General features: G+C 32.1%; 2 protein-coding genes across 2 annotated transcripts; both read right to left on the bottom strand.

The window, feature by feature from the left end:
* Positions 1-1,083: 1,083 nt before the first annotated feature.
* Positions 1,084-6,007, bottom strand: LOC114394439 (leucine aminopeptidase 1-like). The gene is made up of 10 exons (XM_028356017.1): positions 5,764-6,007; positions 5,103-5,517; positions 4,816-5,010; positions 4,444-4,669; positions 3,876-4,002; positions 3,433-3,528; positions 2,856-2,933; positions 2,358-2,418; positions 1,963-2,150; positions 1,084-1,567 (listed from the first exon to the last, which is right to left on the bottom strand). The coding sequence occupies exons 1-10, from the start codon at positions 5,950-5,952 to the stop codon at positions 1,430-1,432; spliced, it is 1,713 nt and encodes a 570-aa protein (XP_028211818.1). The 5' UTR covers positions 5,953-6,007; the 3' UTR covers positions 1,084-1,429.
* Positions 6,008-10,170: 4,163 nt separating this feature from the next.
* Positions 10,171-14,366, bottom strand: LOC114394430 (probable GMP synthase [glutamine-hydrolyzing]). Its single transcript, XM_028356005.1, has 5 exons — positions 13,080-14,366; positions 12,372-12,429; positions 12,192-12,275; positions 11,898-12,039; positions 10,171-10,871 (listed from the first exon to the last, which is right to left on the bottom strand). The coding sequence occupies exons 1-5, from the start codon at positions 13,543-13,545 to the stop codon at positions 10,506-10,508; spliced, it is 1,116 nt and encodes a 371-aa protein (XP_028211806.1). The 5' UTR covers positions 13,546-14,366; the 3' UTR covers positions 10,171-10,505.
* Between the last annotated feature and the right edge of the window lie 3,998 nt (positions 14,367-18,364).

Here is an 18,364-nt window from a genome sequence, read left to right as displayed (position 1 = left end):
TACCTTAAAACTATCATGTCTATTTTATTAATTTAAAATGTTTTTTACTGCATTATTTAAAATGTTTTAGTAGTAGCAACATATTTCATATTAATTAAAAGAGATTAATTGAATAAAATGTGAAACTTTCAAAACTGTGATTTTTAATAGATTTTAATTAATAAAAAAGTGTATTCAAAATATTAGTAAAATTTCTCATAAAGACTTAATTATGTTTCTCAAATTAGGAGGTATGATTTTTTTAGTTCCCAAATAAATACTTACATTTATTAGTCTCACAAATTCAAAAAATGTTCTTTTTACTCTCTCCTCAAATAAAAAATTACATTTTTTTAGTCTTCAAATTCTGAATTTTTTTCAAATTTGAGAGCTAAAAATACAAATTTTTATTTGGAGGACTAAAAGATTATTAATTTGAAAGACTAAACACATATTAAGACTCATTAAAAAAATACCACCAATCTCTTTCTTTTCGAGCACCAACCTTATTAAAAGGATATTTTTAATTATACTTGAAAATTCTGATTTAACTGTTTAAGGATATACTTTGAGATAAAATATAATATTTAAACATAAATTATAAAATTTCGAATGTTAATTAATTTCAGATTTTTTTTTTCTTTTTTACCCTATATTAAAGACAATTAGTGACAACGGCAACACATATATTAAATGATTCCCCTTTCTCCCTATGCTATTTTCATATAAGAGCAGGTTTAAAACAGCTATCTTAACAGTTATTTATTTCGTTTTTTTTTTCTTCAAAAGGTAATTATCACGCAGAAATTGAGTTACTCGTAAAAAGGTACAATTATACACCATTCAGCAAAAAAAGGGGTACTATTATACACAAACAATTAATTTGTATAACAATAGGCCAGTTCTTTAATGGTAACATCACCTATTGCCCTTCTGGGTTCTAAATTGTCTTTTATAATTGAAAAAAAAAAAGAATATAGGTGAAAAATATAATATGCATATCACTTCTCTAGTTCTCTCATTAGTGTTATTCAAATTGAAAAATAACATCACATCACAAAAATGTCTCTTTACCTCCAAGTCATGTTTCTAAATCACCATGCATAGCCCCAAGAATGAATCCCTTTGATTACTTTTTTATAAAGGCATAGAATAAGGCTACAATTTTATATAGGATACTAGTATTACAATTGCGAAAGCCGACGGAAAAATATAAATAAAACAAACTATGAGAGGCAAACTGAATTATTGGTAAATGTGAAAAAACAAAAAGGTTGTTTTTTGTATCTAGAAAAAAGTTTGAATACACTAAAAAATGCCTCATTTTACCACATTTTCCATCCCTTTAAATAACTTATTTCATATAACCAAACCCCATTGAAGCACAAACATCACAAGATGAGCTTATCTCATCCTGTGTTTCACATACGATGTAACAAGATTTGAAATTTCAGTTGGCATTTGAAGCATTTTTCAAAACCCATTCCACTAAAGTAGCAATGCCAAATCCTGTTGCTGAGCGCTTCTTGTCATTCCACACAGGACCAGCCATGTCAATGTGCATCCATTGAACCTTTTCATCAACAAACTGAAAAGGAAAATTGTTTCAGAAACCGCTAACATGAATATGCAGTGGAACTACACAACAAGAAGCTAGACAACTGAGAAACACACTTTCATATTTACAATGCAGCTATTTTTTTCCTGCAATAATTCTCCTTAAATAATTGGTTTCACAGGATTTTTCTAAACTTCAAATTAGGATAGTTCATGCACCAGTGCACACACTTTATGTGGAACACTGCTTATCGGCTGTCAAAGTTTGCATGAAACACAATCACTTGGAGAAACATGGAGCAAGAAAATAGCAGTATATCATTAAGATATTATTAAACTTCCATGGTCATAAGCCATAACTTCCCAATAAGTTTGAGGAAAAAAAAATTAAGAACAACATGATTTATATCATGATTAAGTGCATACCTGTTTCAGGAAGAGAGCAGCAACAATAGCACCACCTTGTCGACCACCAGTGTTCAACATATCAGCAACTCCTGATTTCATTGTTTCCCAGTAACTTTCCTCTAATGGCAGCCGCCATAGTTTCTCCCCACTCACATCAGAAGCTTCAAAAACTTCCTTTGCTAGGTCATCACAGGGTGTAAACACACCTTCAAAAACAATAGTTTGCAATAGTAATCAGGATCAAGCATTTTCACAGATATATCTTTCAGGTCCAGCCTCTACCAGAGCTTATACAAATGCTTAGTGCTTTCGGTGCTGACTAAAATATTGGGCCCTTTTGTGTTTCTCACAAGCAAATATTGATATATGGTCTTAAAAAAAGTTGATGTAATAGAATTTTAGTTTATAATTACCAGCAATTGAGGGTCCAAGAGCAACAACACAAGCCCCAGTCAAGGTTGCCAAGTCAATAATCTGAGAGAACAATTGACCAATCTATTAGCACCATTCTAAAAACAAACCATACACCTACGAAACAATTTTTAAGCTTATGTAAATTGAAACCATAAACCAAAATATGAAGACAATAGAGTACAAGTGTGTAAATACAAAATGCCCAAAGTCAGCACTTTTTGCAATTTTTGAATAAACTATAAAGAACTGAACTTACCCCCAGATATTTTTAAAGAACAACAATTGTATAAGTTTATCAAATATTTTAATTGAGCTAGACAAATTAGAATGGTTCTCACAATTTCTCTAATTCTTGTTAGAAAAATAATTAATCACCAATACAAATACAATTTTAAATGCTAAGCAAATCTTTTGGGTGGGAGGCCTAGAGTTTTGATGATTTATGGGGATATTACAGGTATAGAAAGAAATAAATGCATAGCTGTATACAGTTATACCTTTTCAACACCTTGGTTACAAGCATATACCAGAGCATCTGCCAGGGTAAGTCTACCTTCAGCATCAGTGTTGTTAACCTACGGAAGATGTTAAGCCTATCAAATCCTCAGTACAAAAACGAGGTAAAGTACTACACATGTTCTATTAAATAAATCATCGAGGCCAAAACTCCAATAAATTGATTTTCAGTTTCATTGTATACATATATTTATATTTATTAGTACCAGATGTAGCAAAAAACAGATTTGCAATACAGATAGACTGAAAATGATAGTCATAGTTTCCATCCCAAAACATCATAAACGATTGAAGGGAAACTTTCCTCAAAATGAAATAACTTATGCATTTCATTCAAATGTTCGAACTTCGAATTAAATATTCCAATAAGCACCAATTACATTTTCATTATATAAGAAATACCATTGGACCATATAATATGTTTGTTTGCAAAAAATAAATACAGCAAAGTAATGGTTGAAACAGAAACAAAATCCACCAAATACTATGAGTCATATCACAAAAAAACTTAATTTTAACGTGCAAAATTTACAAATAAAAAATATATTAAATCCTCACCTCTATAGTCTTTCCATTTGAAGCTGTGACAATATCTCCAGGCCTCATACCTGTTCCACTTATCATATTCTCACAAGCTGCAACTATAAAATGAACCTGCACATGTAGGATTTTTAATCTGGGTATTGCATGCATTATTATTACCACAAAAGATACTACACAATATCCATCAGAACTCTAAACAAATTAGCCACCATAAAAGAAATGAAAACTGATGTTCCATAGGTTCATTACGGAAAACATTAGCTGAGCCTGAGACAGAAATCGCAATTGGTTTTACACATATGAACCCATGATTTGCCATATCCCACCCATCACCCCTAAGTAAAGCCTTGACATAACATTGAAAGATAGAAAGACTTAGGATACCAAATGCTAATCAATCAAACCAAATGATATTCTATGCAAAGAAAAAGTCATGACCAATGACATAAATGACTGACCTCCACCCCAAGAGGTTTGATTTGACCGAGAGCTTTTGCTGTTCCTAAAACTGCTGCTGAACCACCCATATCAAATTTCATGAGCTCAATTGAACAGCCAGGTCCAGTCTTGATGTTGTAGCCACCACTAATAATATGTAGACAACATAAGAAAATAAATCAAAGAGATTAATAGATGTTATCATTATAATGATGAATATTTTATTATATTGAATAAGAATAAATAAAAATGATAAGACTTTTAACTTGTGGTCCATGTCTAATTATAAGCTTAAGAACCAGTTAAATAAGCTATGAGTTAACTAAAATGGCTTGCCAAACATGGAAATCCCATTTCAGATTGATCACTCTCTAATTGTAGTTATAATACTGAAATCAAACCACAATTGATCACAAGGGAAAATCCCAGTTATGAAGTTACAACATCATAACAAATTGAAGTTATAATGTCATACCAGATTCAATTTATAACACCAAAAATCAAAACCATGGATAACACACTAGGGAAATCCCATTTCAGATTGATCACTCTCTAATTGAGTTATAAATAAATAGGTCACCTATTTACCTGTCAAAAGTCAAACCTTTTCCAACTAATGCCAACTTGACATTGACAGGTCCACTCAGAGGTTTGTAACATAGATGGATAAAATGAGGAGGATTAGCCGAGGCTGCAGCAACACCCAGATAGGACCCCATTTTCAATTCTGCACATTGCTCAGAATTTAATATTTTAGCAGTGAAAACATCACTGTAGGTGGAAGCAATCTTAGCTGCCTCTTCTGCCAACACCCCTGAGGTAAACAAATCATCAAGCACAGATCAATTTTAGAGAAGCACAATTCCCTAACAGATATGAAATTGTCCAACTGCCAGCCAAACAACTGCAAGAACTAGGAACAATATATCATATCATATACATTCAAAGTGTCATATGAACCTGGTGTGAGCACATTAGCAGGAGAATTTACAAGCTCCCTTCCAAAGATAATTCCGGAAGAAACATCTCCTGCGTACTTCAGTTTCTTCTCCAGTTCAGGTCCTGTCCCAAGACCAATAAAGTCAATGGACCTTAGTGTTGATTTCTTTGCTTCTGATTTGTATCTATTATCTTCAAATAATCCCAGCACAGCCCCTGCCACATTTCAAGCCCACACATTGTCAAGCATAACTACAAATCACAAGCTTTTATACATATCAAACAAATCTAAACCACAAATTCAATACCAGAAGCAATTGCATAAGCAGTGCTAAGCTTTGATTGTGCGGAGAGTCCTTCAGAAGAGGCAAGAGCAACAGCAACACTGCTTGCTTGAGAAGACTTGGCAGCCGCCACAATGGCCTCGCCAAGACTCTTAAAAGGTGCAGGAGTGGAAGGTGACTGACCAAGACCAATCAATCCAACCCTTTTTGATCCAAGTCCTGTAATTCTAAGAACAGTTGACTGACCAACTTTGCCAGAGAAATCCTCTTCAGAAGAGGCTTCAGCTAATAAACCACCCAACTTTGAGTCAATCTTGCTCAAAATCACATTCTCAAACTTCGAGTTTGCATCTCTAGCCAAATCTTTTTCCGTAACACCCACTGCCAGAATGTCCCCTTTCCATTCCGTCACATCAACATCCTTAGCACCAAAAGAGATCTTCCAGGAATTTTCACAAACACATAAAACGCATTTTCAGTATCACATCAATAAACACACACATACACCAATACATTTAAAATCCAATCAGGCACCCCATAAAAAGTCAAATTCAAAAGTAAACCCCCAAAACGAGAAAATCCACAAGTTATTAACTTTTTAAATCGTTAAAGCATATAAAGAGTTAAACAAAACATGGGCACGGAAGATTGAATGAGAAAAAGTAGTTAACGAGTTTAGACTGACCTTGGGGGTTTCGATATTAGAAGGGTGTGTGAGACCAAGAGTGGCACGTGCAAGAGTGTGCGACATGAGTTTCCTCGTTGGAGAACGCAGAGGGAATGCAGCGAAATGGAGGCGCGATGTGAGTCTAGTGAGAAACGGAGAAGGCGAAGTGGGTATGATAGAAACGAAAATGGTAGCAATGGCTGCCATTTCGGTGTGGGAGAGTGTACGTTATTTATAGTGAACCTTCGCCTCCTTCCATCTCTATCCTTAAATTTTTCGTCGCAATAATTTTACTATATCTTTCTATAAAAAGAAAGCATTAAATCCACCAAATTTTGTGGATTAATTATGTGAAATCGTTTCAGCTCACTCAATGATATTGAATATGAGTATGGTTAAATAAAAAAAATTATTATTTATAATAATTCTAAAGAGCAGTAAAAAAAGCTCATAATATTGAAAAAATAATATAAAATTTTATTGGGTACCCATGAGAAGAAATAATTTATTTTAGTAAAAATATCTTGTTTAATTCTCTTAAGTCATTATGCAACATAAGTAAGATTAGTATGTGGCTCGATAGATTAAAAAACATCCGTAATATTTGACTTGTGAAAAAAAAAGCAATAAAAACAAATAATCATAAAGATTGTCATATGAAAGATATTTTTAAAAAATATATATATTAAATAAAAATAAAATGTATTTAATATTAAAAAATATTTTTAATTTTATATTTAATAAATAAAAAAGTAATAATAAACGTCATAGACAAATTGATTTTTTTTTATTACTTAAGACAAATAGAGTTATTCTTCTCTTTATTAGTTTTCGTTTATTTAATCGTTCATTTAATATTTTTCTTCCTTTTGGAAAGATGAGTAACAAGACAAGAGACTTTCTTTACTATTGTCATTTTTAGCTTCCTCTCAATGCTTTCCATTGGATGCTTTGTCAGAACCCTTTGATGCAGCACCTTTATCAATTGCCACGCCATCATTTCCACATGAGAAATTATACTGTATAGTGCAAAAACAAATCAATATCATCAATAAAAATTATAAAAGAAAAGTATGGCTGATAGTAAAGAAAGGATTGATTTATTTTATGCTTTTAAAATATTTAATACATTGATTTTTTATTTAATATTTACTCTAAAGAATATTGAAAGAATTGATAGGATGATACAACATCATCCTTTTTTTAATTTGTAATAAAAATAAAAAAAATTATCATATAAAATAGTATTATAAGAACTGTCCAATCAGTGTCGGTTGGACAATGTTGAAAGTTTTTTTTGCACTTTACTCTTCTTTTATTCTTTCCTTCTCTTAGTTTTTCATTTAAAAAAATCATATAATATGCGGATCCCACTACTATTTAATGTATATTCATTCTTTTGATAAATAAGTACAAATGATAAAATAAGATTTTAATTGTTCATATTTTATTGCCATGAAACTATGGGCTGTTTTCCATTTTTTCCACCAAAAAAAAGAAAAAAACTATGGGCTGAGTGTCATACCACGTGACTGAAATGTCAGTGTTTGGGCCAGCTGTTTTTTTTTTTTTTGGGGGGGGGGGGTTAAAATTTAGCTTAATTTGGGATTTGTGATAAAAGTGAGAACAAAAGGCCAATTTTGGTCTGGGGAAATTTTTACCATTACACCCTCCTTCCTTTTTCCTACACCCCCAACCCTTCTTCCTTCCTCTCTCACTTCTCATTTTTCCATCACTTCTCCAATTCTTCTCTTCTTTCTCTTGTCTCCCTCAGACCACCCAACATGGTAATTTTTTTAAACACAACAGAATCATGTTTCTACTGTGTAGCAAAAACATGATTCCATTATTTTATTTTCGAGAACACGTTATAATCATGATTCCGTTGTGTATCAATTTTGACACACAATGAAATCATGATTATATTGGATGTTGTTTTTTTTTTTGTAATTATGTTTTGTCCTAAATGGTTCTTTGTAGTGAATATATGAATTGGAATACATTTTTTTAGGCGAAGTTATGATGCCTCAAGATTTTGGAAACATGTATGATGATAATCAAAATGATTTTTACCAACCAATCAATAAGATGAAATTCTTGCAAATCAATAAAAAATGTTTGCAGATCAATTCCATAAAATGCCTAAAGATCTTCATAATGGGTTGGACATTGACCCCACCAACCTAATTATCTTGATTTTTCCAATCATTTCACAATTGATTACGTATATTGATTAGTTGGTGATTGATTTTATATTTGTGTATGTGAGCCATGCATATTGTATTGCAAATAATTTAATGAGTTCCTTAACAAGTGAATAATGACTGACGGACAAAACATAACAACGGAAACATGTTTCCATTGTTTTTTTCACAAAAAAATTTATAAAACAGAAACATGTTTCTGTTGTCTTTTTTTTTTTGCAAAAAAATAAAATAAAATTACAAAACAAAAACATGTTTCCTTTTTGTAGGTATACGACGAAAGTGTGTTTTCATTTTGTAAAGTGTATAAAAAAAATCTAACACCGGTTCCATTGTTACGTTACACAACAAACGTGTGTTTTTGTTACACAATTAGGAGTGGCAAAAATTTAACAATGGAATCATTATGTTCTTAAATTTTTTTCTCACCCTCATTTCCGTTTTGGTTTATATCATGGGACAATTTTAGGATACCACAAAAAGACACCCGCATGGGTAGTACCAATAGTAAAAGTAGGTTGTGACAATAGCAATTCCCTTTCCTGTTTTGGTTTATATCACTGTATGTATACCAAATACACAACAAAAACTAATTTATATTATGTTTTTTAATGAAAAAATACAAAGTGTCAACCTATAATACACAACATAAGCTATTTTTTGTTATGTATTTTAATGAAAATATACAGGGAGGTGTCATCATATAATACACAAAATATATTAGTTTTAATGTCAACATATAATACACAAAATATATTAGTTTTAATTTTCTATTTCATTTGAAATACACGATGAAATTTCATTGTGTAGTTTTTTATTTATTTGTGTGTAATATTTTATAAAATAATGTAGAACATGCTTGGATAAAGTTCTATAGAAGTATTTAAGGAGAAGAAAATAAAATAAAAAATGTTACTCCATAAACTATAATTAGCTTATGTATAAATCAATTTGTAAAAATTCTTTCTTAACTTTTTTAAAAATTAATTTTAAAGATATGCATAAATTAATTTTAACTTATGCATGAACTTTTTTCTTTTTTCATTTTTTTCTTCTAATGTTCTTCTCAAGGCTTACAGAGAAGTTTATGAAAAATCATTCTATTCATCTCAGTTATGATTATAATTGGCTGTTCGAAATGGCTGGTATTATTATATTTAACGGGTAGAGATATTTGAAATACTCTAAAGATGTTGTTCTCAGTTCTGGCCATATAGCCAATGGACAATGTATGAGTCATATATAGAAAATATTCTTTTACTACCGATCTAAATTAATTGAGTCTAGTGTTGATATGCTTATATTTACTGCTAAGCTTGCCTACGTCATTTCCGAATCTTATAAAGGATTTTGGCTTATGATATATTTATCTCATGGTAGTAAAGGTTTCTTAAGTTGTAGGTTTTGTTGCATATTTTGTAATGTTTGTGGTAAAATGTAAATAGCTATACATGCAGACATAGATAACACCTTCCCTTTGATTGTGGTGGCTCAGTAATATGCTATCCGTTTTCTGCTAATGTTAAGAGTGATTTTAGCTGTCATCATGGAAAATATAAATCAAGATTCCTTACCTTGTGGACTTACGCTTCTGCAGCTGTCTTCACGCAGAAAAAAATTATGAGCTCATGTACACAAGACAAAAAATGTCATTATTCTCAAGAATTGTAAAAGACTAAGAGACACCACCACAACATTGAAATTTTTAAGATTTCGTAATTTATAGTAATTGGAATTGGTTTTTGTTTCTTTGTCCGTTTATACAAGTTACTCGAGCAAAAAGACAGAAAATTTTGATTTTGATTTTTGGAGGTAAACAGAAGGTTCATGATAAACAAGCAAACCTCAGACTAACGTGCGATGATGATGATGTGAGAACTCTGTCCTCCAGGAATCTACCCATAAACTTCGTTACTAGAAAAACGAGCCAAAAATGATATTGCGTAAGGTTGGGAAAGAAAAGGGAGCACAAAGAGATATGAGACATTGGTGGTGACAAGCCACCATCCATCACAATTAACAGTGGTGGAATCCAAACGTAGCAAACATATCTATCAAGAATGAGTAGTCTTGCTGCCAAGGTGACAAATAGACAAACGCCACTGTTCTATCATTGTCATCCATCTCAAGTGGGACTCATCAATCAGTTCAAACTCTAGCTAGCTAACCAACACAATGCATGCATAACGAGTGTAACTATAATCAGAATGAGACGGTAACAAAGAGCAAGGTTATATCTATCACCTGCTGCCACTGGCTTAATATAATAAAAGATATTTCTAATCACCGACATTTTTTACTGTACAAAAAATTGTACAACAATTTGCTAGGCCTCCCTCAAGAAGCCACATACAACAGCATGGGTAGTTAGGTACTCAATTGATTTAATTCAACTAACTATGCTTTCAGTTTCCGGGATTTCATGAGATGGGTACACAAGTTCTCCTCCATCATGACTCAATCTAAGGCCTAAGTAGTATGAATTGGTCTACTAGATGAACTGCAAATAGAGCCAGGATCTATATCAGCCAAGACAATTGTTGAGTCATCAGTCATTCACTCTGAGGATAAACTCAAATTGTCGATGGCAATGGACAGATCAGACTCCACATGATCACCCTCCTTTTGTTGAGCATCATCCTTGACGGCATTCTCTTCCTTCCCTTCTGCAACAGCCATACAATCTTGGAATCTGAAGCAACTGATGAGGTGGTCATTTGTTAACCCCACAACCTGCATGAAGGAGTATATGACTGTAGGGCCCACGCCTCGGAAACCTCTTCTCACCAGGTCTTTGCTAATAACATCAGCTTTTGGTGTTTTTACAGGAACCTGTCGAGGATATCGGAATCTGCTAATTATAGGCTTATGGTTCACAAAACTCCAAATATACTTGTCAAATGACCCAAACTCTTCTATGACCTGGCATCAGTAAAACCTGCAAAAAGTTAGTTGCAATGGTAATCATAACCATGGTGCAAATTGTGCAAACTGCAATTATGGCAGTTCAGTGAAAAAAGGGTATTGTAGTGTTTTATGTTTGGAAAAGTATCAAGACTGATAGGTGACTTGGGACATACCAGCTAAGCATGCTGGCTGGTTAAAGAATAAAAATAATTAGGTTGCATATCATCGTTGCAAATTAGAATAAAAGAAGCTCAGGCTGTACAGCGGATTACTATCATGGTTTGTCCCATATGGGGTCATACAAATTGAATAAGGGTCAGGACCACAACCCAATTACCTTTATTACCTAACCTACCTGACCAAATGACCATTAAACACCAATTTGAAGTCATTCAATCGATCAATGTGGGGGGAAAATGGGAAGAAAATATAAAGTTCTTTAATTGATTTTGAAGAAAACTCAACAGATCCCAAGGCAACTCCAATCTTTTTTAAAAAGAGAATAAAATGTGTTAATTATCAAAACAAAATTGAAATATCCTGTTTGCCCCAATTGTTTTTAAATCTGGCATTTATGTTCAAGTGTCTCCCTATTTTGTCAAATACTGATGCAGTTTGAACAAAATGTCAGACTTGATTTTCTTTTTAGGTATTTCCCCCAAAGATCAAGGCAGAAAATAAAGCTATTAATTTTTAAAAAATAAAGGCTTCCAAACTTGAAAAATATTAGGTATATGATTATTTTCCTAACTAGCATATCCTAATAAGGATAAACACAAAGGGACCCCAATATTCCTCTTAATTCATAGATCAGCAATAAGGAAGTACGAAGTACCACCTAGATCAGTTGTTCCCTGGACATGTTATTAAATCCAGGGACACCCAATACAGAACAATGAATTTAGGATATGACAGTGAAATAACACCAAGGCTGTAATCTTGTCTTTGAATGGTCCAACAATCAACAAGTAATGATGATCAACCAAAGAGTTTGCATATTCCATAATGAAGGTAGCAAAAGTCATGAGAAAACTAATATACCTTTGATATTTGACGTGCATTCTCGATTATAGCACGCAATTTAAGGTCAGAAAGTAAGGAGCTTGCAGTGGATCCCGGTGCCATTATCTTTTTCTCATTAAATTTTGAGATAGCAACTGGATCAAAGTCCGCAAAAACTTCCCTGCAATGAACTTTGTTAACAAAAATAATGTGAACAGTCAAAGCAAATAATGGACTACAGCAGAGGTAGCAGCCAACTGGTACGAGTTTGAGGCTACGAATGGATAATAATTCTAAAAAATAAATAAATTTAGAAATCTATAGAGGTAATACCCTAAAATGTGCCTCTTGCTTAGAATAGCTGGCCAAGTGAGTTCAGACAGTGCACTAGAAAGAACAAGAAGCTCAAATAGTTTCCTACACAAGATAAAGAGTGTCAAGCAAAATATAACAGCAAAAGACATATTCCTTTTCCAGCCATTATAACAAGATTAACTTTTGTGGATCACTTACTTGTCATCGTGTACTGGAACTCCCCATTCTTTGTCATGGAAGGTAGCATAACATGGTTCTAATAATATTGATAGGTAAACTTAGTTAGGAAATAGAACTTTGAAAAAAGCCAATTTAGTTCAGAACTTAAAACTCAAAACAAGAATTATAGATGAATTTCCAAGAAAGGTGTGGCTTGCGTACATTCATCTTCACCACTATCAACCTATATCTGGTTCATACCATACATTCACTTAGGATTCCCGATTTTGACTTTAATAGTTGAAAAATATCAACTAAAATTCACCCAAAAAAAACACCATATATTCGTTGCATGTTCTATTACACTGGCTTCAAATACAAACACATGCATGTTGTATTACATTTCAAGCAAATGAAAAGAACTCAAATATCTTAAATTGACAAAGCCGCCTTCACTCTCATTTCACATTAATTTATATCTGAAAGAATACAATGACATTAAACGGAGCTATACAATCAATTTTTATAGTAGGAAAATCTCAAACTTCAAGAACTGAAATACATACTGAAACCAAGTGAGAATCACACAATTCAACTACATCAATATGAGCACCAACAAGACCAGACAACAGAAACTATCTGTCAAAACTCAAAAGGCTTATAGTAAAACCAACTTACATCACAGCATAACAAGTCTTCTAAGTATAAATTAGGAGAAAGTGAAAGAAGATGGAGAAGAACACGAACCAGTATTGGGAGTGATCCAAGCACACCTCTTCTTGGATTGTGAGCCATGAGGAGGAGATTCCAACACACCATCAGAAGCAACACTTCTAGGCTTTGACACAGAGCGCTTCCTTGTACACCCCAAGCTATTAGACCGAGTCAATCTTCCGGTAGAAGCCCGGCTATGAAACGAGTCAGTGGATGCATCAGACGAACACGAAGCATTGAGAGACAAATTACAATGCAGCAACTGCTCGTGCCGGCGCAGAACACTCGCAGAATATGACTGAGGAGAAGCAACAACCGTAGACACTTCATAGGACTTCTTCTCTTTGGCCTCGTTGTACAATTTCTCAGCTTTCCTCAGTGGCTTTGAAGCTGGTTTCCGAGAACTCAATGGCCCCGTCTTGTTCCCAGCTGGTCCAAACACAGGCCTTGCAGCCTCTGAGTCACCAACATTCATAGACCTCAATCTGGGACCTGACATTAACACAATTTTTTTGGTTCAATTTCCTTTTTTGTTTGTTACTTCACCAGTTGCCCCTTCAGAGAATTGTGTCTTTTTTTCTTCTAACTATCCATCAACTACCCAGAAAGAAAACTCACAGAAACACCACTCTTGGAAGCTTAAGATACAAAAGAAAACTTGACCATTGCGAAACTTTTGGCGAACACCTGGTGTGCAGTGATGTGGGTTTCTAAACAGATCTCAAATTTTCACCTCAAATATGCACTGAACTCGGTATCACTTAAACCACGTCCAAAGCCTGCAATTTGAGAGGCATTGGGACACCAAAACGGCATTCTCTCTGAGACCCAGATTCCCAAATAAGCTCAAAACCCAGAAAGGTTGAAGCTGGGGATGGGAGCTGCTGACACAACAGGATCAAGTTGTTGACCCTTTTGAGCAAAGCTAGGGTTTAAGCTTAGTTGCACTGTGTCAGAGTTGAGGGTTTGGAAATGAGGCTGAAAGAGTCTCCAAATGTTGAAATTGCATTCTGCATTATGGAGAAGGAGGTTGCTCTCAGCACTGCAACCTCGCTTACACGCATTCCTCAGCTGAATTCATGCTTCTTTTATTTTCTTTCCTTTTTTTTTTCTTTCCCAGAAAAATAGCAAAGAAATTTTCCGGGAAAAGGGGTTAGGTTTGGGAATGAGAATAACAGAAACGTTGAAGATTGGAGAGAGAGAGAGAGAGAGAGAGAGAGAGAGAGAGAGAGAGATTTGATCAAAACAAACGATGATACAAAAAAAATGTAGGAGATGAGATGAAGTGAGAGAATGAGAAGAGAAAGAAAGAACGCCTCTTGAGTAAGTGACGCAAGTCCTTTAGAAAACGAAATTATTTAAAGTCAAGTCTGGTTAGAATTAAAAAAATATGGTACTGTATTTTATTCTTTCAAATAGATTCATTTATTGACTCTAACTAATTAGGTTAGCAATATTTTTTTAATATTAAAAAGTATAAAAGTGGTAAGAATAAAAAAATCACTATATTAAATATTTTAAATAAATGTGAAATAGCTTTTTAAATGTAAAAATCTTTTATCAACTTTTTTTTATATTTCTAACCAGTGGGAAGAGAGACATACCACTTTTCAAACTTTTTTTTTGTAAAATATTAAATTTTAGTTTTTAATCATTTTTTTAATAATTTAATATAATTAATTTGATATTAGAGTCTAAAAAAATAATAAGTGTAGTGAGTAGTTTAGAGAACAGTTAATGATAAGATAATCTAATAAAAATATGGATTAAAAAATGATTCACAGATAACTTCATCTCTTAAGTATATAATTAAGGGTTGTATTTCAAGTTCATGCATGTGTAAAACATCTATTAGAAGAAATTGATCTCATATAAATTTTAGTATCTTTAAGAGATTAGTATATGAATTTTTGCACCATTAAGGATTGAATTTAAAGTTCATGCACATGTAAAACATATATATAATGGTTGGGTTTCAAGATCATGCATATGGAAAACATTTGTTAGAAAAAGCGGATCTCTTATAAATTTTAGTATTTTAAGATATCAGAAGAAGTAGTCCCAATTCTTGGTTGAGGAATATTTCGAGCTAAAAAATGAGAGAGAAATATTATTTCTAAGATTATTACCTCGTTAGTATTTATATCAAGAATAACACGAGGTTAAAAATATCAAGAATAATGAGTTTTAAAAGTTATAGTTAACCATCAAATTCAATTTTTGTACTTTTATTTTGTCGGTTACAAAGGATTAAGGTTTAGGAATGTTAATTCTGGATTACTTGGCTCATTAGGAACAAGTTATGGGTTAATAATTTTGAGTTGAATGAACTAAGTTAGAGTTTTCTTTTCATACGAATCCTTGATTGTTTGAGTTAACTAGGTAACTATTTTAAATTACAACAAAAATTCCTCATAAGAAAATAAGATAAGTGTAACGATAGGAAAAAAAAACAAAGGTATACATAGAAAGAAATATTATGTTTTTTCTTTTTTATTGTTTAAACAAGAAGAAATGACGATTTTTTTTCTTTTTTATTGTTTAAATAATTGTTTGTGTCATTGTTGGTTGTAAAAACTAAAAACCCTTTTATTCGAATTTTTTGTTTAGCATATCAGTAAGCACGGAACAAAAATAGTTACACTTTTCGACCTTTTATATTTTAAGATTATTTTTAACAATGCAAATATTTAGACAAAAAGGAAGAAGAATAGAGTGCAAATGAGAGAGGAAGATGTTCAATTCTATTCATCAAAATGCAAGTATAGGAGTGAAAAGAGAGAGAAATATAAAACTAACAAATAATAAGATTGAACTATCCTTATAAACAAGTGAAATAACAAAAATATATTTTATTTAACATATTTCCTCTAACTCAAGATGCATGCATCAATAGGAAGCATCAAAAGTTTAGTGGTTAAGAAATGGAAATAATCAATAGAATGTAATTTTGTAAACAAATCAACAATTTGCATAGAAAAAGAAACAAAAGGTAAAGTAATGGTCCTTTGAAGAAAGTAATTTGACAATCAATCTCAATATGTTTTGTGTATCCATAAGGATGATTTGTATGACACTTATATTATCACAATACATATGAATTAGTGTAAAGAGTGAAACATTCGTATATTCAAATAATCATCTTATCAAAATTATTTTTACAATAGTAGATGTCATGATTCAGTACTCAACTTCTGTAAAAGATCTAAATATAATTATTTGCTTCTTACTCTTGCCATAAATAAGATAATCCTCCCAAAGCATGCAAAGCTTTGTGGTAGACTTAGGATGAATGGAATCAACACCCCCAATCTACATTAGTATAAGCACGCAATTCCAAGGAAGATGAGAAAAACAGAAAGCTTTGAAGTTGAGTGCCCAAAAGATAGATAGCCAAGGATACAAAGAACAATGGCCCAATGAATTGTAGTAGAAGAATCAATAAACTGACTAATTACATGCACAATATAAGCAATATTAGGTCTAGTAATGGTAATATACACCAAGCTCGCCAAATTTAAGCACAATCCAACGGTCTAATATTACAAATGGAAAATTTATTGTCCGGTGGAATACAAATTCTGTGAACTGCACTTCAATTTTTTCTCTTTTGTGAAAGTTGAGACTTAAATCAATCTTGTTAGATTAGTGGCGAGTATTTATATCTCAAACTTATCCTCTTTTACTATTTGCAATTAAGAAAAACATAACTTCAACCTTAAATCAAGTTGATTTTTTCCCATCAAAATTAGAAGGAGGTAACTCCATAAATCATTTACTATATGCAGAATGTGTTTGTTGACACTCCAAGTAAAGGAAATGTGAATAGAGAAAACAATCACAAGTCTTACTTTTATGTTTAGTCTTTCCAAGTCAAATTAGTTGTAATTTCACTGTAGATACCTGTATAATTTATAAGCAATATCATATGCAGTAACCGACTTTTGTATTATCAACCACCATATACCAACTACAAGGACAATCAACCACAATATTCACCAAAACATTAAAGAAAAAGTAAGTATAGTTTGCTTTGCAAGTAGAGACTAAAAAAACTAGTAATAAAATACAATTTCGGCAAGCTGATTTTCTAAGTTCAGTAGATGAAATAGGACTTGTGCGAATGTAGAAAGATTAGATTGGATGAGGAAAGCTTAAGGGGTTGAGTGCAAGTTTAGATTGTAATTCAAATGCCCTGAACCATATTTTGGAGACTGGAAACTATTTTTCATTTACAAATAGCATGTTTAGCAAAAACACATTTAAGTCAAAATTGAGCGTAATTTTAAATTCCAAACCATAATTTAAGTAACATTTTCTCGTTAGGCTAAACCATAGTTTACAAGCTATAATTTAAGCGCATCTAAGTAACCATCCAGATTTAAACCATTTCTCGTTCTTCTTGGTCAACAAAATCTTTTACCACAAGTATATGAAGAAAACACACTAATTGATCGTATCAGATAAATCTCAAAAATCTAACAACACACTCTTTCAAATACTTATTTATTAAAAATTACAAAATTTTATAAGTTTTACATTTTATTTAATTAGTGTCACTCATTTATTATTTTCAATAAATTTTAACTAATTATAAAGAGTAGTATATTAAATGAGTGTGTTGCTAATTGTTTTTTTTATTTAGACTAAAATGTGGTTTTTGTTTATGTAAATATATCGAAGTTTGATTTTGGTCTTTGCAAAAAAAGAAAATTCCACTTTTCGTCTCCAAAAAATTATAATGTGTTATTTTTTTTCGAAACTAGGTTTAGTTATGTCTGAACCTATGTGTCATTCTTTTTTATTTTAAAATTTAAATACAATTTGTAGCAACTAAAAATCGTCACAAATCATGACAAAAAATAAAAATACAAGAATATAATTTGTGACGATTAAAAATCCTCATAGATTGCATAAAAAATACAAGAATTAGATTCTAAAATCCAATCAGCCAAATCGAAAATAAAAACCCATCTTCCCTAAAATGAATCTACATAAAAATCTCACAATGAACCTTCACCCCCTAATTCAAAAATCACATTTCAATCAAAGATTCAATAAAAAAGAATCACCAACCATAATACAAGAAATAAACCAATGAAAAGAAAGAGATTGTTGCAACAAAATCCTACAAATCATAGTTGCAAAAATTGGACCGATGACCGGTTGAATCAATTTGACAAAGAATTGGTGGTCTGGCTGATTTGATTAAACCATTGGACCAGAAATGCGATTGACTCAAATTAACTTAGTTTGATCTGATTGAGTTTGACAAAAAGCGATGACCCAAATTGAATTGGTCCGGTTTGACCCAATCG

Source organism: Glycine soja, chromosome 2 (assembly GCF_004193775.1).
Source record: "Glycine soja cultivar W05 chromosome 2, ASM419377v2, whole genome shotgun sequence".
NCBI lineage: Eukaryota > Viridiplantae > Streptophyta > Magnoliopsida > Fabales > Fabaceae > Glycine > Glycine soja.
This window is presented reverse-complemented; position numbering and strand designations above follow the sequence as displayed.